General features: G+C 50.5%; 1 protein-coding gene across 1 annotated transcript; it reads left to right on the top strand.

Moving 5' to 3' along the window:
* CHST1 (carbohydrate sulfotransferase 1) lies at positions 1–22944 on the top strand. Its single transcript, XM_084631959.1, has 2 exons — positions 1–648; positions 20626–22944. The coding sequence occupies exon 2, from the start codon at positions 20670–20672 to the stop codon at positions 21927–21929; it is 1260 nt and encodes a 419-aa protein (XP_084488085.1). The 5' UTR covers positions 1–648; positions 20626–20669; the 3' UTR covers positions 21930–22944.
* The last annotated feature ends 656 nt before the right edge of the window (positions 22945–23600 follow it).

Below are 23600 nucleotides of genomic sequence, written 5' to 3'. Positions count from 1 at the left end.
CTTGTTGTGCAGTTGTAGCTCAAGCCCAGAGCAGCTGCCAGCCTGAGAAAAGCTGTGCAAGGAGGAAAAGAGAGAGAGGCTCTGCTCTCACATCCTGGACTCTGCTGTGCTGGAAGAGGGACTCAGGGGCTGCAAGGGGGGCAGGAGGGAGCTGAGCTGGAGGGGCGTGGACAGTGGGACCTGCACCCCATGCCTCGTTTGCTGCTTTCCCTGGGGTCTCCGCGCAGGCAGCAGTAGGATTTATCTTGCTTGTTACAGGCATGAGTCCCCATTGCAGCCCCTGCTGAAGCGCCCCCCAGGTGCCTGGTTCTCTCGCTCTCTCTCAGTGACCGGGGGAGGCTGGTCCGCCCCAGAGCAGCCAGGGAAGGGGGGCAACTTGTGCCCGGCTCTGTAGAAGCTGTTCCCCTTGGCTGCAGCAGGAGGGGGCAGGGCAGCAGGGACCCCCGGAGCCGAGCCTGCCCCCTGGGCCATGCAGAGGGGCCAGTGAGGGCTCAGCCCGCCAGGAAGGATGCTGCCGCCGCTGCTGCTCGCCGGGACGGAGGGAGCCTGAACTGCGGCTGGAGGACGGGGCCAGCAGCCGCCCTGGCTCAATGAGCTGCCGGGAGTTCCTGCCGCTGCGCCCGGAGCGGCTCCGCACTTCATCCCCAGGTAGGTGGATGGGGGCGAACCCGGCCGCTCCGGCTCCTGCGGGGGCGGGCTGGGCACGGATGTGCGACCCCCTCCTTCCCGGGCAGCTGAGCAGAGCTCACCGGCTGCTCCTCCCAGGAGAGCCAGCAACGGTGGGTGGGGGCGACTCCTATTTGGGGGGCCAGTGCATGGGGGCCAGGACTGAGCCCCCATTTTGGGGGGCAGTGTGTAGGGTGTGAGAGCTGAGCCCCCGTACTGGGGGGGGGAGGCAAGGGCTGATCCCCATTTTTGCAAGAGGGAAACTGCACTTGAACATGGGCTTTGCTGTGCTGGCTCAGACCAGGGTGTCCAGCCAGCCAGTAGCCTGCCACAGGCCATGGCCAGGTATTTCGGAGGAAGAAATCCCTTAGCAAAGGGATGGGGAGGCAATTCCCATTGAGGGGAGAGGAATGGGGATGATACCAATTTAAAAGGGTGGCATCAGTGTATGGTGGATGGTTCCCACTCAGGGCAGTGAGGCGGCTCAGTGATGGGTGCTTAGAGGGTGGGGCGGGGGCGCTTTACTTATCACCCTTAATGCTAGCAACGGTACCAAAATGCTAGTAAGTGCCTGCCTTGTGCTGAGCTGGGAGGTTGCATTGAGGTCACACAGGGCAGAAGACTTCAGAGTCCCATGGAGCGGATTTCTTTCTTGTGCAGAAATCCTGGGCACTTGAGCTGTGCCGTTTCTTCCCCAGAGTAAAGGCATGGGGCAGCAGGGTAGGAAGATTTCCTATTCCCCAGCCATACCAAGCACTGGGCAGGGTTCCATGGGAATGCCCCATTGGCTACTTCCTTCTTCCTACCTGCCCCAAAGGTCATGGGGTGTCCGCTGTTTATCTACTCTCCCGCTCTTGCAACCCTTTCCTTAGCATTACCTGCCACAACTTTCCAGGGTAATGAAAAATCACTTGGAGTGCCTAGGCGGAGTCATCTCTCCAGCCATTCCTATTTCTCAGACCTTTGTTCTCTCTGCACAGACCCTTCTCCTGCCGGATTTGGATTTCCTCTATTCACAGGTCCACACTGGCACCAGTCCTGGGATATTAACCCTTAGGAGCTCCCTCTGGGGCAAAAGGGGAAGCAATTACAAGTGGGTTTTAACAACCTCTTGATCAAAACCTGGCGATAGAAACAAGCCTCGGTGAAGACTTCCTTTTCTTTATAAATGATCGCCATTGCTTGGAATAGTTTCCCTAATACCACAAGGAGGCCAGACTCCCTGTCCCTTTGTGCAGCTGTGTCTGGTTTGCTTGAGTATTTGTAGTTCTTGGAAGGACTTTAGAGGCTAGAAACAATCAGTTGCTTATATAACTGGATGCAGGAGCATCCTTTAGTCCCAAGCTGGTCTGAACTACCTGAAACAGGTGAGGGACAAGGAGGTTGAGGGAAAAGCTCTCACCAATACCCAGCCTAGTGTAAACTGAGGGACTTTTTAAAATGGAGATTCCGTACAGGAATGCTGAATAGTTAAGGGGTTGGGCTTTTGAAGGACCCAAATATTTGTTGAAAAGGGGAAGCAGGGGGAGGAGGGACGGCTCAGTGGAGTTCCAGGTTCTAGTCCCTGCTATGCCCTGAAACTCCCTGTGTGAGCTTAGGCAAGTCACTTAGACTCTTTATGCCTCAGTTTCCCATCTGTAAAATGGGGACAATGCTGCTTTCTTACCTCATGGGGGTCCCAAGGAGGAGATGAGAACTGCTGGGATAAAAGCACCACCCATTGAAATATGATGAACGGATGCCCCTATGAACAAATTGGTCATGGGACAGACAGATAGAAAGAGGGCATTGCTGTAAAGAGGTTATAATGAGCTTTCAAATAGCCAGAGAAGCTCCTGGTGTGAATCTATAGAATGGGCTGGAGGACAGTTCAGAGAAAGCTGGAAGCCAGGAGAAGCTGTACCAGGCATAGCCAGACAGTTACAGACTGAAAGGCAGATGCTGTGCAGAGGTTTAACTAGATACAGGTTGATTGTTGTGATAGGAAAATGTTTGGGTTGGTTGAGGCTGGAGTTTGTTGCCAACAATTAATTAGCTCAAAATGCCTGTGCCAGGAAAAATATGGCTCTTAAAAAAAAATTCATTACAGTCAGAAACCACCATGGAGGATTTCAAGGGGGGGGGGGGAGGGCACATTGTCCTACTGTACATTCTGATGGTGCCTTTCATCCTAAAGGATCCCACAGCCACCTCTGGGGTGGAGGAGGCAGCTTGGTGGATGAACAATGCACCACGTAAGAGTAAGGAAGGTTTAGAGCAAGGACGCCCTACCCTTAGGAAAGGTGCCGTGGAATCTTTCACACGGAATAGACAGGTGCTCAGCTTTTAAGGTCCCATCTGAAGGGCCCGCACCCAGGGGACTGCATGGTGCTCACCTTAGCACTTCAGGAAAGTGAAGGGTGCGTTGACCCTGCTGGGATTTGTAGAGAAGCTGTATTCCTGTGTGACTAAAGAAGAGGCAAGACTACTCCATGGCAATATGGGTCACCTCCCCACTTTCATCTTGACTGGTCTTGCTGTGCCTAGGTGCTGGGACAGATACTGCACATGCTTGGGTCCCCTGCAGTGCCTAGAGGTGGATGTCTGCCACCAGTAAGGGGTCGGTAGGAAATGGCTCCTTCCTGTTATTTTAAGACCAGCTTTCCCAGTTTGAGCCCCCTTTGCTCCTGCAGAGCAGTGTGGGGCACAGCTTGTAGAGGGAGATACTAACAGCTCCAGCAGAGCTGTCCCAGGTGGCCATATGTCACCCCAATGGCCCTACAGATTTCCAGAGACTCAAATCTGACTAAGGCACCGTGGCTGAGCCTGGTGCTCAGAATTAAACCCCATCAAGACCCCGTCTCCCCTGTCTGAATGGCCTCAACAGTTTGTTTTAAGAAACAAAGTCATTCTTCAACCATGGGGTGTCGAGAAGCAGCAGAACCAGAGACTGCTGGTCCCTGCTGGTCTTTGTTTTGCAATCTTACAACTTAATTGCTGTGGCTGAGCGGTGAGCTCCTACTGAAACAGCCCTGCGAAGTGAGAGCCCTGCTGGCCCGTTAACTGGCCAGCGCCACGAAGAGGCACTACTGGTCTCTCCATGTCTCTGCTTCCCTCTCTGCAAAATAGGGATAGTAACACTCCACCCTGCCTGGAGAGTGTGTTGGGCTCCAGGGATGGAAGGTGCTATGATGAGACAGTGCTACTGAATTATTCTTAGTTACAGGGTCAGGGGTAGGGCAGCTGGGCTAAGACTGTGTAAAGGGAAAGGGAACTGCAGCAAGGGCATAATGGTTGGTACGGGTGGGTGTGGCCCCTGTGCACAAGTGTGGCTAGGCCTTGGGGTGGGTCTGGGTTTTTGGGTGCGTGCCCCCAGAGAAGCCTACTGCACTAATGACTCCCAGCTGCTGCAGTAACGCTAGTGTCAGAGGAAGGGGTTTGGCTCGTGGCTGTAGACTGGTGGAGTGGATTTTATATGGTTGTGCGTGTGCACCACCCTGTGTATCTGTGTAAGTGTGTGTACGTAACTGCCTGCCAGGGGTGTGTCGGCACTGCAGTTCATATGCCGCTGTCCCTTTCGTTCTCAGACTACAGGACCCTACATCTCCCTGAGCATTTGATATTCGCAATCATGATCCAAGCTGGTCCCAAAGTCCTGAGTCACTCTATGGTTTCCATGGAAACAGACTTGTTCATTGTGATCAGTTTTGGGGGTAGACACAATGTTTGGTGGCAACATTGCACACCTACAGAGAGGGGTCAGTCCCCATCCAGACCCACTGTGGTGGGAGAGGTGCAGGGCTCCACTGCATAGGAGTGAAGGGCTCCTGCTTCACTCCTTCCCTCAGCTGCAGCAACAGGCCGTCAGCAAGGTGGCTGGCTTTTATTTTGGGCCTCAGTAGGGCTGCGCATGGTGTGATGCGACATCTCCACTGTCTTCAGGTGCCTCTGGCTTTCAACCCTTTGCCCTAACTGCACAGTCCCTCTCCACCTGGTGGCTATCTGAATCTTCTCCTTCCCCCCATCTCCTTTCCCCGCTAGCCCTATTTTCATCAGTGAGCCGGGCCTCAATACAGCCCTCTATTTCATAGGGATTGCATAGATGGGAAGGCAGGAGCTGCTGAAAGAGGCTGGGGCACCCAAATCCAGCTAGCAAAGCCAAGAGCATGAAATAGTGAGAGGGAGAGAGAGGCGAGCAGCCTCAGTGACACACCAAAAGAGGAGTGAGCAACCACAAAACGTAACCCCCAGGAGCTTCAGTAACCTTCCTAACAGCAATAATAATAAAAATAATCGTGTATTAACACCATCAATTTTAAAGCATATGCCACTCTAGAGGAATCCAAAGTACTTTACAGACCACGGGAATTACTTCACTTGCACGGGGTGCAGCCACCTTTTGGGAGAAGCAACAAGTAAGGTAGCTGCACAGCAACACTACACAACCTTTTAGGGCAGGGGAAAAAGGATTCCTGTAGACCGAGGGAATTTAAGGCAGCAGAATGGACTAACCTGCATTGGGATGTGATCAGGACATAGGGTGATGCGTGGGAGACACACCCCACCTTCAAAGAAGCGACATGAGCTCTTGAATGATCACAGGACATTTGACAGCACCTCCAGCTGCACAGCATCCCTTAGCACCAGGCTGGAACATCGGGCTCAGCAGATTCAGAGAGCGGAATATCCCCTACATCAATCACTGTAGCAGCTTGCGTTTTCTATTGACCAGATGCAACCTGCTTAGTTTGTGAGATCAGCCATGATCGGAGCATACAGCTGTGCACTCCCATTATGGAGCTTTAAAAGCAAGTCAGTAGCATCAAACTTGTTAAGAGAATGCCTAGCTCGGGGACGCCCTCCCAGGGGCTTTGGGGTGTCCAGCCACACTTGTTGCTCTGTTTGAGGGTAATTCACTTATACCATTCAGGTTAATTCATTGCACTGATCTCTGAATCTCCTGGTTTGCCAGGCTGGCTTTCTGCCTGCACTCTGTCTGCAGGGTAGCTGTGCCAACCAGGAGAGGTGGGTGCAGGTGTTTCCACCCACCTCTGCCTCCTTTCATGGGTGCTTCACTGCCTTTAACCCCCCTCCTATGAGGCAGTGGGAATCCGGGGTGAGGAGGGGAATTTTGCTTTTAAAATTTGCACTGTCCATATCCCAGGGCCAAGAATGGCTTGGAGCATCCTGCTACAATTACCACTGGTCATTGCATGGCACCCTGGGGACAGCGTGGGCCTGAAGTGATCATGGACAGTGTTCAGAGGTCAAGGGAGAAGGAATGCCAACCCCAAAGGTTCAGAAATCAGGAGTCAGGCCCACAAAATAATGAGATTGGCCCCAAACTGATTTTTTTTTAAATTGTATTGTTTTTGGCCTGTCATTTGATTTTTGAATTCACAATTAGCAATGGCCACTATCTCAAATTTACTGGGCAAGGTGATTTCTGGCCCCCTGTGCAGGCACTCTCACTCCCACGCCTGCCTATCCTCTGCCCCACAATTTATTCTGTCCACCCAGCCTCCGAATCAATCCTGTCCCTTCAGTCCCTGCATCAGTTCTGGTTGTCTCCCCAACCCCCAGCTCAGGTCCGCAACCCCAGCCTCACCTCTACCCCTCCTGCAGCTTGTGGGGTTCTTCATTCTCTCTCCCTGGTGTGACAGGGGTTGGCTGCAGCTAGGTCTTTCTCCCACTTCCAGGCTGGGTATGGCAGTGAAGCAGAGAAGAGGGGAGCAGAGCCTCCTTGAGCTGCTGGGATCTTTCTGCTCCCTTCTCCTCTCCATTGAGACTGATGTGGGCTCTTGTGAGGTGCGGTGGGGGGAAGCAGTGAGCTCTTCCTGCAGCTGCACCGATAGGATGCTCTTCCCCAGGAGGTGGGTCAGTGGGGCAGGGGACCAATAAGAAAGGGTTTCCCACAGGCAAGGGTGAAATTCCCAAGTGGGCTGGAGCTTCCCTCACCACCACACGATGGGATCCAGCCGTGGCAAAAATCCTCTCACTTGCAAAAAAATCACAAGAGTTGGCAACACTGAATTAGCCTAGAGCCCTTCCTGGTAGTAGTGGCAGGTGTTGGGAGATCAGGGCCATGAACAAAGGACAAGGAAGGGCAGAGTTCAGGTCCGCATGCTGGGCACTCCTGGCACATGAAAGGTCACTCCTCCCTGCTTGTAGCTGGTGTACTGGGGCAATGCAGCCCACGCATAGCACTGTCAGGTGTAAAAACAACTCACATATAAAGAGGACAATGGGAGCATGCAGGCCCAGGTGGTGGGGACAGCTCTCTGTACTCCCCCACCCCAGTATCTCCTTCCCCAGCTGGGTAGAGATAGAGCCTTGAGCTCCACCCACCCAGGGGAAACCCCGGGTCTATAGCTTCAGCACCAAACAGTTCCAAACAGCCCCATCTCCCTCAGCTGGAAGGAGGGTGGCTTTGACATAGGGTGTGTAAAGCCAGGAAGAGTGGGGACAGTAGCCTGCTGTGGGAGGGGGCTGGGTACGAGTGCGGAGGGAGGCCCTGGAAAGCTGCACCTTCCAGAGCTGGAGAACCCTGGCGAGGTTACACCATCAGCTCCCAGGACTGGGAAAGGCTTTGCCCCGGCAATGGCTATATTTCCCGCTGCTGCTACTAGCAGTTTAGCTCCACCAGTGGCCGCACCAAGTTACACAGGGTGCTGGCATTTCTACCACCACATCATCTAACTCCAGGTCCACAGGGCACAGTGTGTACAATCCGGGCACCCATCAGTCCCGTGTCTGCCGTTGGGGGTGGGGAGGTGGGGACCAATGGCGGGAAATTCTAGACAAATAAACCTAGTGTAGCAACACCTGTGAGGCCACATTTCCAAAGAAAGCAGGGCTAGATTTCCAAGCTCTGAGCACCCACCAGTGGGGCTGGAGTGTCCAAAGAACTCAGCTCCCATTTAGGCACCTAAATATGGGCCAGATTCTTGTAAGTGCTCAGCCCCCAGCTGCTGCCCCTGCGACACCAATGGGCAGATTTCCAAAAGAGCTCGGTGTGCAATGTGCCGACCTCTTCTGATTACGGTGCTTAAATGGCAGCTGGGCAATTCTGAAAGTCTGGCTGCCCGGATGGGGGCTGAGCCCTTCTGAACATTCGAGCCCTGGCTCATGCATGTATTCCTGCAGTGGTGTGCTGTGTGTTCGGTGTAGTGAGCTGGGGTGTGTCTGTCTCTCCCTCTGGTGGTGTTTGTTACAGCAGCCTGGTTGCAGGCTCTGTGTTTGGCAAGTGGAGGCCAGGAAAAATCTGTATGGAAAGTGATGCCCACCCTTTCCAGCAGCTCCCCCGTGTCGGTGGGTTAGCACTGTCTGGAACAGCAGTGCCATGGGGCCAGGAGTGGTCTCAGTCACAGCCCTGCCAAGCCACTTGGAGAGAGGAGCATCCCCTGGCCTTTCTGGGGGCTGCCTGCCTTTCCTCATTCACTGCTTCCCATCCCACCTCTACATCTGGAGGGGCTGCAGCACAGACTCTCCCATCTCCTTGCTGGGGTTAGACTAAACCCAATCAGTGCAGGATTGGGAGGTGGACCCTCCCCATCCTCACCCTGCTGGGGGCGGGGAGGCTGGGATGTCCAGGCAAGTCCTTAGATGATGAAAGCATCTCTGCTTAAGAGGGCACCAGTTTCAGAGAGAGCAGAGGAGTTTCTTTTATACAGCTGGTAGGAGTTGCATTGAACTGGCCCTGCCTTCCACTTGAGATGCTCTAGTAGGTGTTGTGCCGTGCCGGTCCCTGCTGGGGAATCACCTCTCCCTGGCTGCGCTGAGCTGGCCTTGATGGAGTGTTGCTTGTTCTAGATTTGACAGTGACCCACTAGCATGCAATAGGGCTGTTGATGCTGAGACCAGCTCTCTTGCTGAAGTAACTGTGACACAATCACTGCTGCTGGGAGGCACGAGGGCCTGGCCCTGGGCAAAGGGAGGGAAGGCACATCACACTTTCTTTCAGAATGCAAACCAGGCGTCCTGGAGACCTCACCCCAGCAGCTCTCCACTGTCTGCAACAGGCCAAGCGGGAACAGCCTGCCAGACTGGTGGGTGCTGAGTCCTATGAAGGGGGCACAGAGAGGTCACAATTCAGGCAGGCCACTCACCTGCAATCAATAGACTCTCCCCCAGAGTGCTGCCCAGGCTGGGCTTCAGATTTGCTTTTGGTCTCATATGTGTGTCCATACAAATCTCTCCCCCTCTCCCCAGTACAACCTGGCATAGCTGAAATAGCAAGGGGTGCTGCAGGTCAGGAGCGAGGAGCATCAGCAGAACTATGTGTGTGTTTGGGGAACCCGAGAATGGAACAACCGACTGAGTTGCAGGTCAGGATTCAGGTCTAGTGGTAGAACCTAGGCTCAGGAAGCCTACTCAGCACCTGGCCTCGCTCTGTGTGGCTGTGGCCGGCCTGGTATATCCCTCACTTTCCACGCTCATAAGACACACCTGCCCCAGTATATTCCAGGAGAAAGGAAAGAAAGTTCCGAGCCTTTTAGGAGGCCGCAGTAGAACTGGTGGCCACCAGAGGGGAATGGAGAGTTCTCTGCTTGGATATTGCATATAGAAAACTGAAGCTAAATACGGCTATTTGGCAAAGACGCTGCTGTGCCTGAGAGCCGTGTGCGTGTGAGCCTCCCTTTCCACAGGACCAGGAGCAGAGAGCAAGCCAGGGTCTTGCCCTTCATCTCTCCTAATTGTGAACAATGAGCCTTAGTAACTGGAATGGTGCGATGGGCGTGTGGCTGGGGAAGCACGGGAAGAACATGCAGAGGTGAAGGCTGTGGTGGGAGGAGTTGGAGGAAGCAAGAAAAGAGGTGGTAGGACATAGGTGGGTCCAAAAGATTTCTCTGTGGGTGGGGGTGGAGGTTCGACTGGAGAATAGAGAAGCTGTGAGATTTCCTGTATGGATACATTGGTGCCTGGGTCCCTTTGGGGCAGCCTCCCTATGCAAGGTGAGTACTGATGTGCCAAGGCTAGTGTATAGTAGGATCACCAGTGGATACATCTTGCATCTCCCTGCCCCCAAGACACAGCACGGCACTGGCAGGCAGCAGCCCAGAAAACTGTACTAAAACAAAGTGTGGGTATATATTTAACACTGGTGAAAAGTGCTAGGTCCAGACCTGATCCTCCTGTTTAGCCCCAGAACAGGTTCAATATGGACAAGGGCAGGGCACACTTTGCTTTGCACCATCACTGTGGCTCAGCCCTGCCCTAGAGTCCTCAGCCCCCCTGCTCAGGCTGTCTGGAAGAACGAAATTTAGTAATTGTGCAGATCATGTGATCATGGACACTTGCCCAATGGGGGTTGAACTGAAAGCCACCAATTCCTCTCTCCTAGGGGCCACCAAACAGCTATCAGAGAGGAAGAACTTGTGGTCACAGTCAGCCTGGGATGCACAGATGCTGGAACTAGGGGTTGACTTGAACCCCTGGCTTGAAGTAGTACTAACAACCAAATACATGGTAATAACTTTCAGCTTAAATTTTAACAATTTTAAAAATTGTTCCAGCACCTATGTTGGGATGGATTTGACGTGGTGGTGAAGGGCTCCTTGCCCCATTCCCAATGCCCCAAGTCATCCCGCCCCCAGAAAAACATGCCCGAGCCTCATGTAGGATTATGAGAGCTGGGCTCAGTCATTAAACAAAATCAAGAGTAAAAACACTGGGGGTTTAAGCTAGGCTCCATGCTTAGCAAAGCATCCCCCCACCCCCGCTGTGTTTCAGAGCGAACGATGCTCGCAGCATCTCCTGAGAGTCAGGCACGTCAGGGTGATGGGTGTGCCACATGCCGCCAACAGCAGAAACCTCTCAGGGGGAAAATCACCAGGAACTTTGTGCTTTTCCCAGCCTGTCAGGAATTTTAATATGCTAAAGCCACAGAAGCTTTGTGGTTGAACAGGCCCTGCATACTAAAGCTGGGCTGGCCAGTTCAGCTCCCTGCTAGAACTCAGAAATCCCCTCCCAGTGTTTGTCCCTTAGCTGGTACTAGAGGAGCCAGCGGTGTTGGGTTTTAGTGGCCAGCATGCCGCTGGAGGGAGTGGGGGGGGGGGGGGGGGAAGAGCGTGTGTGAGAGAGAGAGAGAGAAACAGGCCTCCCCGTTCTGCTAGGTGTACAGGAACAATGGGTTAATTCAGGAAAATCTCAGAGCTGTTACTCTGGATCAGAGAGTGAGTCTGTGTGTCTAAAAGAGAGGAAAGAAGAGGAGGAACTGGCTGAGGGGAGACCCTCAGAGGGACCTACTAATATCACTGAGTGATTTGAAAATATCTGGGTCCATTAAATTGGTTTTACCTGAAGTTACTGGTTAGCACTTTGATTAGAACCTCAAAGTCCTATGGCATCTCACTTATGCATATGCAGACACATGGCTGTACAGGCAGCAAGATGCAGGCATGTGCACCATACTCTCACAGAGACCCGGAGACCGGTACATGCAAAGACCCATCTGCCGATGGTTCTTCTATAGCACCCATCACGGCAAAATTTAATTGTTAATGTGCAGATCACACAAGCACATATGGGGGCCTACATACACACATAATCATGTGTGTCATGGCTAAAGGCATACAGAAAGTCATTCAGAGACACACATATGCACTGACATGCAGAGCCTTATTCACAGATGGAGATGTGCACCCAGGGCTGCAGCTACAAATGCACAGCGCTACCCGGAGGCACGTTCTGTGAGATGTATGTGTAAAGCACTAAATCAGGAGGAAAAAGAGTCCCCGGGGAAGCTCGTAGAGGGAAGCTTGAGGCTGGGAAGCATCTAAGCCCCATTGCTACCCTCCAGGGTGGACTGGCTTGGTCACTGCAGTTAGCATTAGCCATCTGAGTTTGATTTCAGACTCTCCTTGGGCAGCCGTCTGGGACAGGGGAGGGTAGATAGGCCCCCCCAAAGTGAGGGAGGAGAATCTGGTTGTGTGACCACTTAGTTGTGTGTGCACACACCCTTGTGCACGTATGGACACAAATGCCAGTGTACACAGAGATACCCTTCATTGCAACGCAATGCGTGTGCACACACACACGCCCCGTCCCATCCATACACCGAGAGCAGATGGCCCGAGCCTGGTTCACAGCTACTCACGAGAGAGAAGAATAGGATCAATTGCGTCACAGCTGTCTCCAATTTACCTGCTCTACCAGCGAGCAGATGAGCAGATTATCCTGCGGGCAGCAGGAAAGCTGCATGCTGGGCCAATGCTTTGTGGCAGGCTGCAGCCAAGGCTATGAGAGACAACAGTATGTAGGAGAGCAGGGGAGCTGTGGCAGCTGCTGGCCAGGGCTGACCCCCCTTCCCGTCTGCTCCAGCCCCTGTACATGCTCTTCCCCTGGCTGAGCTCAGAGTACCGTTATGGGTGAGCATCAGCTGCTTGCTGGGCTGCCCCTGGAGCAAGCGGATGCTGTTGAGTTCAGACCACAAACCAGCACAGACACCCCAGGGTGCAGAGGGGGAGGGGCCTACATTATCCAGCTCATTAAACAGGACTTTAAAATATTAAATATTCAAAATATTTTAAATATTTTAAAAGCCTGTTTCCAATATTAACATGCTGCATTGCTTGGGGGCCTAGCAGGCCACATGGGCCACAGTCACAGGGTTCCACCTCTTCTGTTCAAGGGGGCTGGGCCACAGCCTCACCCACAGGAAATACTTCCTACTCTTCAGCCTCTCCATCCTTTGCTCATGGTGCTCCCCTTTCACCTGCTCTTGCCTCTGTGTCACATCCTCACTGCCCCTGCCATTTGCACACCCTGTCCCACCTTCACTACTGGGTTCTAGGGGGTTCTGCCACTGACCCCCTTTTGCCAGACTTTCTAGGTTTCCCTTTGAGACGCTCCTGGGAAGGATCAGGCCCTTGCCTGGTCCATGTCTTATAAAGTCTGCCACAAGCTGCTGAAAACATCAGACAATTTAGGAGGAGGTGTCGTCATCCTCATCGTCACCATCAGCTGTTGTAAGGGAGACCATGTGCCCTAGGGGATAGTGCACTAGATTGGGACTCAGGAAATGTGTGTTCTGTTTCTGACTCTGCCACTGGCCTGTTGAGTGACCTTGGACAATTCACTTTGCTGCCCCGTGCCTCAGTTTCCCCATCTGTACAATAACTATACTGACCACCTTGTAAAGGTCTTTGAGATCTACAGGTGTACGAGCTAGCTATTATTATTGCAATATGGAGGCGTGTCTAGTTATTGCCCCCAGTGCCAACAAGGAGGAAATCACTGCAAAAAAAGTATAAAGCAGAATGAAATAATAAGCTGCCGGGCAGGTAGCTGCGGTTGTGACAGCAGGATGATGGAGAGTGGGGCTGGGCACCCCCTCCATTTGAATGTGGGAGGCAGCAGGGATGGTGGCAGGTTGGTTCTCATGTTGTTTGTTTTCCAATAGTTTGGTTCTATGAACAGTTGTCTCCACCCCAGACATTGAACGTCTCCTGCTTCAGCGTGCACTCAAACCTTGCTGCTTCCCCTCATCACCAGGCTGGACTCCTGCCGAGCTCTGCTTCCACCAAGAGGCCCAGGCCCAGCTCTGGAGGTAGCAAAGGAATCATAGAATCATAGACTTTAAGGTCAGAAGGGTCTGACCTCCTGATTGTCTCGTCAGACCTCCTGCACAACGCAGGCCACAGAATCTCACCCACCCACTCCTGTAACAAACCCCTAACCTATGTCTGAGCTACTGAAGTCCTCAAATCGTGGTTTAAAGACTTCAAGGTGCAGAGAATCCTCCAGCAAGTGACCCGTGCCCCACGCTGCAGAGGAAGGCGAAAACCCCCCAGGGCCTCTGCCGAGGGCGGCTCTACCAATTTGGCTGCCCCAAGCAGTCGCTGCTGAATTGCTGCCGCCGCAACAGCAGCGGAGCTGCCGCCGAATTGTCGCCGCAGGACACGGGCTGCCGCCCCATTTGGACTGCCGCCCCCAGCACCTGGTGCCTGGAGTCGGCCCTGGCCTCTGCCAATCTGCCCTGGAGGAAAATTCCTTCCCGACCCCAGATGTGGCGATCAGCTAAACCCTGAGCATGTGGGCAAGACTCACCAGCCAGACACCCAGGAAAGAATTCTCTGTAGTAACTCAGATCCCATCTCATCGAACATCCCATCACAGGCCACTGGGCATAGATACCACTAATAGTCGAAGATCAGTTAATTGCCAAAATTAGGCTATCCCATCATATCATCCCCTCCATGAATTTATCAAGCTTAGTCTTGAAGCCAGATATGTCTTTTGCCCTTACTGTGTCCCTTGGAAGGCTGTTCCAGAACTTCATTCCTCTGATGGTCAGAAACCTTTGTCTAATTTCAAGTCTAAACTTCCTAATGGCCAGTTTATATACATTGGCTCTTGTGTCCACATTGGTACTGAGCTTAAATAATTCTTCTCCCTCTGTGGTATTTATCCCTCTGATATATTTATAGAGAGCAATCATATCTCCCCTCAGTCTTCTTTTGGTTAGGCTAAACAAGCCAAGCTCCTTGAGTCTCCTTTCATAAGACAAGTTTTCCATTCCTCGGATCATCCTAGTAGCCATTCTCTGTATCTGTTCCAGTTTGAATTCATCCTTCTTAAACATGGGAGACAAGAACTGCACACAGTATTCCAGGTGAGGTCTCACCAGTGCCTTGTATAATGGTACTAACACCTCCTTATTTCTACTGGAAATACCTCGCCTGATGCATCCCAAAACTGCATTAGCTTTTTTTCCACAGCCATATCACATTGGCGGTTCATAGTCATCCTGTGATCAACCAATACTCCAAGGTCCTTCTCCTCTGTTACTTCCAAGTGAAGCATCTCCAGTTTATATCAAAAATTCTTGTTATTAAGCCCTAAATGCATGACCTTGCACTTCTCACTATTAAATTTCATCCTACTACTATTACTCCAGTTTACAAGGTCATCCAGATCTTCCTCTATGATATCCTGGTCCCTCTCTGTATTGGCAATACCTCCCAGCTTCATGTCATCCGCAGACTTTATTAGCACATTCCCAGTTTTTGTGCCAAGGTCAGTAATAAAAAGATTAAATAAGATTGGTCCCAAAACCAATCCCTGAGGAACTCCACTCGTTACCTCCTTCCAGCCTGACAGTTCACCTTTCAGTAGGACCTGCTGTAATCTCCCTTTTAACCAGTTCCTTATCCACCTTTCAATTTTCATATTGATCCCCATCTTTTCCAGTTTAGCTAATAATTCCCCATGTGGCACGGTATCAAACGCCTTACTGAAATCGAGGTACATTAGATCCACTACGTTTCCTTTGTCTAAAAATTCTGTTACCTTCTCAAAGGAGGAGATCAGGTTGGTTTGGCACGATCTACCTTTTGTAAAACCATGTTGTATTTTGTCCCAATTACCATTGACCTCAATGTCCTTAAATACTTTCTCCTTCAAAATTTTTTCCAAGACTTTGCATACTACAGATGTCAAACTAACAGGCCTGTAGTTACCCAGATCACTTTTTCCCCCCCTTTCTTAAAAATAGAAACTATGTTAGCAATTCTCCAGTCATACGGTACAACCCCTGAGTTTACAGATTCCTTAACATTTTTTTGCTAATGGGCTTGCAATTTCATGTGCCAGTTCCTTTAATATCAGAGGGGTAGCTGTGTTAGTCTGGATCTGTCAAAGTGGCAAAGAGTCCTGTGGCACCTTATAGACTAACAGACGTATTGGAGCATGAGCTTTCATGGGTGAATACCCACTTCGTCAGATGCATGTAGTGGAAATTTCCAGAGGCAGGTATAAATATGCAAGCAAGAATCAGGCTAGGGATAACAAGGTTAGTTCAATCAGGGAGGATGGGGCCCTCTTCTAGCAGTTGAGGTGTGAACACCAAGGGAGTGAACACCAAGCCACACCATCACTGGTCCATTCACCTGCACATCCACCAATGTAATATACACCAGCATTGCTCCTCTGCTATGTACATCGACCAAACAGGAGAGTCCCTACGTAAAAGGATAAATGGACACAAATCAGATATTAGGAATGGCAATATACAAAAACCTATAGGAGAACACTTCAATCTCGCTGGACACACAACAGCAGATTTAAAGGTAGCCATCCTGCAGCAAAAAAAACTTCAGGACCAGACTTCAAAGAGAAACTGCTGAGCTTCAGTTCATTTGCAAATTTGACACCATCAGCTCAGGATTAAACAAAGACTGTGAATAGCTAGCCAACTACAAAAGCAGTTTCTCCTCCCTTGGTGTTCATACCTCAACTGCTAGAAGAGGGCCTCATCCTCCCTGATTGAACTAACTTCATTATCCCTAGCTTGATTCTTGCTTGCACATTTATACCTGCCTCTGGAAATTTCCATAACATGCATCTGACGAAGTGGGTATTCACCCATGAAAGCTCATGCTCCAATACGTCTGTTAGTCTATAAGGTGCCACAGGACTCTTTGCCGCTTTTACAGTTCCTTTAATATTCTTGGATGAAGATTATCTGGGCCCCCCGATTTAGTCCCATTAAGCTGTTCAAGTTTGGCTTCTACCTCGGATGTGGTAATCTCTACCTCCATATCCTCCTTCCCATTTGTCGTCCTACCATTATCCCTAAGCTGCTCATTAGACTCATTAAAGACTGAGGCAAAGTATTTGTTTAGATATTGGGCCATGCCTAAATTATCCTTAACCTCCACTCCATCTTCAGTGTTTAGCGGTCCCACTTCTTCTTTTTTTTGTTTTCTTCTTATTTATATGGCTATAGAACCTTTTACTATTGGTTTTAATTCCCTTTGCAAGGTCCAACTCTACATGGCTTTTGGCCTCTCACTTTAACCCTACATGTTCTGACCTCAGTAAGGTTGCTTTCCTTGCTAATCCCTCCCATCTTCCACTCCTTGTAGGCTTTCTGCTTTTTCTTAATTACCTCTCTGAGATGCTTGCTCATCCAACTTGGTCTACAACTCCTGCCTATGAGTTTTTTCCCTTTTCTTGGGATGCAGGCTTCTGATAGTTTCTGCAACTTTGACTTGAAGTAATCCCAGGCCTTCTCTGACTTTAGATCCACAAGTTCTTCAGTCCAATCCACTTCCCTAACTAATTTCCTTAATTTTTTAAAGTTAGCCCTTTTGAAATCAAAAACCCTAGTCACAGATCTATTTTTGTTTATCCTTCCATTTAGTTTGAACTGAATTAGCTCATGATCGCTCGAACCAAGTTTGTCCCCTACAACCATTTCTTCTATGAGGTCCTCACTACTCACCAAAACCAAATCTAAAATGGCATCCCCTCTTGTTGGTTCAGCAACTACTTGGTGAAGGAATCCATCAGCTATCGCATCTAGGAAAATCTGAGCCCTATTATTATTACTATTAGCACTTGTCCTCCAGTCTATATCTGAGAAGTTAAAGTCTCCCATGATCACACAATTCCCGTTAGTATTTACTTCATTAAAAACATTAAAGAGGTCTCTATTCATATCCAAATCAGATCCTGGCGGTCTATAGCACACCCCAAGCACTATCCCAGGGGAGGCTCTAGTAGCTTTCTTCCCCAATGTGATTTTTGCCCAGACTATCTTATCCATTCCATCACTTATTATTTCTTTACAGTCTACGTCATCACTGATATACATGCTACTCCACCACCTTTGCCTTTATTTCTGTCTTTCCTAAATAGCACATACCCTTCAATGCCTGTACTCCAGTCATGACTACTGTTCCACCATGTTTCTGCTATCCCTTTAATATCTGGTTTCACTTCCTGCCCCAGTAGCTCTAGTTCCTCCATTTTGTTACCTAGGCTTCTCGCATTAGTGTACAAACATCTTAATTTTTGCCATTTGGCTTCGCTCACATTCTTTACCCGATTAGGCACAGACATTCTACCACCAGTATCACCTATTAGACTGGTATGTACACTACTATTCCTCTTTATGTCCATTCTCCTACCCACGGCTGTATCCTTTCGTAATTTGTTTTCTTCCCTCTCAATGTTAAAATCCGGCGTGGAGATTTCCTGGACATCTCCCAACCATCTCCCCCAAATTCCTAGTTTAAAAGTTCTCTTGATCAGTTGTGCCAGCCTCCATCCTAGAAGTCTATTTCCCTCCCTACTCAGGTGAAGTTCATCCCGAGAGAACAGTTCTCTGTCCATGAATGCTTCCCAGTGGCCATACATCCCAAAGCCCTCCTTATAACACCACTTCCTGAGCCATCTGTTGATAGTCATAATCTTGTCACAACTTTGTTGCTCTTCTCTAGGAACAGGCAGAATCCCACTGAAGATCACCTGAGCCTTGATTTCCTTAAGCGTCTTCCCCAGCCTGGCATAGTTTCCCTTGATACGTTTCAGCAAGAATCTAGCCGTATCATTTGTTCCCACATGAAGGGCAATCAGTGGATTCTTTCCTGCTCCCATTAGGATCCTCTTCAGCCTCAGGTCCACATCCCATACCTTAGCACCTGGCACACAGCACACTCTTCTGTTTTCTGGATTAGCTCTGGTTACAGGCCTGTCTATTCTTCTCAGTAAGGAGTGCCCAATCACATAGACCTGCCTTTTCCTGGTGATGGTGCGATTCTGCAGTCTATCCCCTGTTCCCTCTGGCTGCAAGTCCTCTCGATTCCTGTTGTCCCTTGCAATCCTCTGCAACCCATCCCGTATCCTCCTGGGGCTCATATTTGGTGTTATCTCCATTGATTCTTGCCCTCTTCCTATAGGACTAGCTGCTCTTCTCTTTTTCTTTGCCCTCTCACCTTCAGTGACCACCTGCTGTGCCCCTTCTTCATTTTCCAAATCCGCAAACCTATTCCTGAGCTCTATTTCTCCTTCACTAGCCCGTCTTTTCCTCTGCCTGATTCTGTTAGTCATATGCCTCCACTGTCCACTTTCCTCACCCAGCAGTCTCCCCTCAGAGTTCTTTGGTTCTGCTTCCATCTGTAAGTCTAAGCTTTTCTCTTCAGCCTCCTCATGTCTTTGCTCCATCATCCACTCAAACCCCCTTCTAAACTCAACCAGAGTTTCCACCTGCATCTCTAAGCCTCGGATCTTTTCTTCTGTCAGCTCTATCAGGCAGCACTTCATGCAGACGAAACTCTTTTCAGGTACCCCCTCCAGGATCTTGTACATGCCACAGCTTCTACATCCAGTCATCTTCATTGTGTCTTTCACTGCTTGGGTCACTCCCACTGCTGCCTCTGTATTTGTCATCGCCTTCTCACCTAAGTCCTGTTAGTCCAGGAAACACAAACCAAACCAAACCAACACCACCCACAGCAAAACAAACCCCCAACGAGCACCAAAACACTGCCAGACTTCACTAGCCTGTCTGTTCCTCTGCCTGGCTCTCTTAGTCTTGCCCACAAACTCCCCTTGCAAACTCCCACTCAAACTCCCCTGTTGACAGCTCTGTTTGCTGGCTTCTATGCTGCTGCAGCTGTCTGTGCTGCTGCCTGACTGGCTGGCTACCTTTATAGGACCCCTAGTCAGAGAAGCCCCGCACCCTAATCAGGGCTCAGCTTCTCTCCCAGCAGACTTCCCCTACCAGCCTCTACAAATAGAAATAGCTACAAATACCTTCTCCTCCAACAGAACTCCCCCTCAAACTCCCGTTTACAGCTCTGTTTGCTGGCTCTGTGATTCTAGAAGGGAAGTTCAGTGGCCTCCAGCATAAACTGTCTTTCAGCAGTTTTATTTGCTGCAGTGAGCAGAAGCAGGAAAACCATCGTCCTCCACTGCCTCAATCAATCATCCTCCACTCCTGGCAAATATCCCCTGTTGTCATGTCTGTATTGGAGCACATGGCCACATGGCTGCCCTCAAGCCCTGCACCCACATCAGCCACAATCCATTTTTCTAGCTGTTTCTAGGGAGCTGCTCATTCTGGGCTCTAGCTCCCATTGGCAGTGAAAGGAATGTGCCCAGCTCCAGGAGCTCTGCCATGTATCAGCAAAGTGCCTTGCATTCGGTCTGTGGTGCTGTCTTTCTTGATAGCCCAGAGAGGGGGAGAACGTGTGCTGTATGCGTGTTATTTCTAATATGCCCAATACCGTAGTATCTAGGCACAGGATTGGCCCCAGCTCATGGGGACTCCAACTGAGAACAGAATCTGACAGTGGTGGAATTGCACAGCAGCAACTGATGGCAGAACCATTATCACTGGTGTGAAAAGACAAGAATCTAGTTTGATTGTCAGATCCCAGGCTGGATTTGCAGGATTGGCAGCTAGAAAAGCATGTTGGATCTGGGAGCCCACAATGCTGTGTCGGGCCCATCCAGCTTGCTGAAATCCCTTGAATCTGGGCTCTGCACAGTGACTCAGGTTCACCAAGCTACCCTGGCCAGGGGGGACTTTAGCAGCTCTAGGAAAGAGAGGTGAAGGTGCTGCCACTTCCCTCACTCTGAGCAGGCACATGCTGGCACACACTGGTCACTCTACTGCACTGCCAGCTGGTAGAAAGATGGACTCACCCGGTCTCTAGGTCCCCCGCCCTGTTCTTGCAGTCCTACCAGGACTGGGTGTTAGTGACTTTGATGGATGGCGTGACTTACATACATGGCACAGCAAACAGCCTGTTTATTGGATTCCATGAGTTTGCGCAGCTGCCGTGAACTCCCCTGGACTGACTGCACAGGAAGGTATGTCCATAGTGTAGCCAGGGCAATTGCTCGCCTCCTTCCCCACAGTCTCAGGTGCAAGGCACAGAGGGAGCTGAGAGCCATACATTTTATGCAGGAAGGACCCTATTTCCTGGGTTGAAGTTCTCTGTGGATATGGCTTCTGAGGCTAGCAGGATGTGCCTTAATGTTCATTCATCTTGATGGGATAGGATAGGGAGGTGCGTAGCATGGGAATGACTCCCTGAGCCACATGGTTATGGCTGATATCCACCTTGCTAGCATGCTTACTGGCCTTATTTGTCATTTCACAGTCCAACCTCCATTCAGTGCAGGGAATACCCGGGTCCTGAGCAATATTCTCTGTTCATCTAGTGACCTCTCTTTGTGTTGCAGATACTAAGACAACCTGAAAAGAAGCTCCATGAAGGTGACCAGCCATGCAATGTTCCTGGAAGGCTGTCCTCCTACTAGCCTTGGCATCCATCGCGATCCAGTACACGGCAATCCGAACCTTCACAGCCAAGTCCTTCCACAGCTGCCCCGTCCCCAATCCCATGAACTGCAGCCTGAGCCAAGAGACTGAGTCGGCTGACAGACTATGTGACGAGAGCCCAACCTTTGCTTATAACCTTTCCAGAAAGACGCACGTTCTGATCCTGGCCACCACCAGGAGCGGCTCCTCTTTTGTTGGACAGTTGTTTAACCAGCACTTTGATGTCTTCTATTTATTTGAGCCCCTCTACCATGTCCAATACACCTTGATCCCAAAGTTGACACAGAGCAAGAGCACCACTGACAGGCGGGTCATGCTGGGCGCTAGCAGAGACTTGCTGAGGAGCCTTTATGACTGCGACCTCTACTTTCTCGAGAACTACATCAAACCCCAGCCGGTGAACCATACGACGGACCGGCTGTTCCGCAGGGGCGCCAGCAAGGCCCTGTGCTCGCCGCCTGTTTGTGAATCACTGGGGCCCATTGATATCCACCTGGAGGAAGGGGACTGTGTGAAAAAGTGTGGCACCTTGAACCTGACATTGGCCACTGAGTCATGCAAAGAGCATGGGCATGTGGCCATCAAAACAGTGCGGGTGCCGGAGGTCAGTGACCTCAGAGCCTTGGTGGAGGATCCCAGACTAAACCTGAAGGTTATACAGCTGGTGAGGGACCCCAGAGGTATCTTGGCTTCCAGAAGCGAGACCTTCCGAGACACCTACAGGCTTTGGAGGATCTGGGATGGTACTGGTAGGAAGCCCTACAACCTGGATGTGACCCAGCTCACCACGGTCTGCGAGGACTTCTTGAACTCTGTATCCACTGGATTAAACCGACCACCTTGGCTTAAGGGCAAATACATGCTGGTAAGGTACGAAGACCTGGCCAGAAATCCCATGAAAAAGACTGAGGAGATTTACGGTTTCCTGGGTATTCCCATGGACAGCAACGTCGAGCGATGGATACAAAACAATACAAGAGGGGACAGGTCCTCAGCCAAACACAAGTATGGGACCGTCCGGAACTCGGCAGCGACAGCAGAGAAATGGCGGTTCCGCCTCTCCTATGAAATTGTGGAGTTTACTCAGAATGCCTGCCAGCAGGTGCTGGCGCAGCTTGGCTACAAAATGGTGGGCTCGGAGGAAGAGCTGAAGAATCTCTCCATCAGCCTGGTGGAAGAGAGGGACTTTCTGCCCTTCTCGTAACCCAGGCATTGCGCTCTCTTTTTGATACGGACTGTTTCTAACTGTTGCCTTATTTGATTTTATTTTTTTCCCTCTCTCTCTCCAAAATTTGCACTAAATCTTGAATGGGAATCTCAAAGGCATTACGGCGAGCAGACAGCTCCCGCTCATGGTGCGCTTTGGACACAAGGGCATGGGGTGTCTCAGAGCAAGAGCTAGAAGTGCGGCTGGGTAACAATGTTTACAAAACACACACACACACACACACACACTGTATAAAACAAGCTTCAAGCTTTCCATACCGAAGGGTACCCGGGGTACTGTACTTTTGCACTGTTTACTTTTACGATGTAAGAGATATATATATATATATATATATAATTTATGAATGGTGGTGTCCCCTTGAGAATAATTCCCCTTGCCTCCCAGTTCTGAGCAGGTTATGCTGTTAGCTGAATGTGGAATAACCTCCTCATTTTTCAATCTCGTTTCGATACGTCTGTTCGTTTAAGTTGTGTTATTGGGCTGGGCAGTCAGTTGGTTGCTGATCCATGGTTGTTTGGTAACACCTGTGACATTTCTTTGTGCCAAAAAAAAAAATTAAATTAGTTGATCGGGCGGTTTGCTAAAAACAAACAAAATTAATGCTTTATCGCTGTGTTTTCTGTAAATAAAAGAGTGCAATGAAACTGACCGTTCCTGGGGGGTGAAATTCAACTGGAAGAGCTCAGTAAATGCAGCTAGGGCATGAATATGACATGACCCCTGCCACGACATCAGTAGGATGGACCCACCCAGTGGGGTGGGATGTAGCTGTCCCCTTCAGAGCATAGGAATGGCACCAGGGGATGAAGGTGAGGGAGACAGGGTACAGAGATGCAAGCCAAGAGGGGGTGGGCTGACCCTGGAGCCTCATTTGTTGCTGGGGGAAGGAATGGGGTTTCAGAATTTGCCACCGGCTGCAATTCACTCTCTCTTGCTCAGTTGTGTACATGCTCGTATCCAAAGTGTGTATCCAAAATGAAACTTGTTCAGTAAAATAGTAATCATTTGAAAGCGTCTTCTGGCCTGGGGCTTGCTTAGAGGGGGCCTTTTGGCACAAGCACTGACAGAGGGCCCATGTAGTGTGCCCAGCAGCCTGGGTATTGCACCGAGAGAAATCAGGTGCCTCGGGACTGATCCAATCAGCATGGCCTCTGGCCAAGGCATTAAAAATAGCATAGCCAAAATCCAGTGTCTGAATCCTTTGCTGCAGAATATTAGGTGTTAGTAGGGTGCCCCGCCCGGGAGGTCCAGGTAAAATGCTGAAGATCCGTTTGTAAATAGAAGGAAAAATTGACATTTTTCAGCCTTATGATTTATTTGTGTCACAGTAGCCCCGGGTGTCCCAACTAGATCAAGGCCTCATTGTGCTACAGCCTGTACAAACACATGGCAAGAGACAGTCGCGGCCCTGGAGTGCCTACAGTCTAAATAAAGAAGACAGCTTAAGGGTGGGAGGGAAACAGAGGCACAGAAAAGTGAAGTGTCTCACCCAAGATCACACAACCAGTGAGTGGAAGAGCACGAAGCCAGATCTCCTGGATCCCAAGTCTGGCGCCTTATCCACTGGAGCACTCCATCTCTTGTCCTTGGAGCAGGCATGGGGACTCACCGGTAGGAGAGCTCCACCGGACAATGGAGCACCTGGCT

This window comes from Lepidochelys olivacea (genome assembly GCF_965140295.1).
Source record: "Lepidochelys olivacea isolate rLepOli2 genome assembly, chromosome: 6".
NCBI lineage: Eukaryota > Metazoa > Chordata > Testudines > Cheloniidae > Lepidochelys > Lepidochelys olivacea.
The sequence above is the reverse complement of the archived record's forward strand: the minus strand, read 5'-3'. Positions and strand labels throughout refer to the sequence as shown.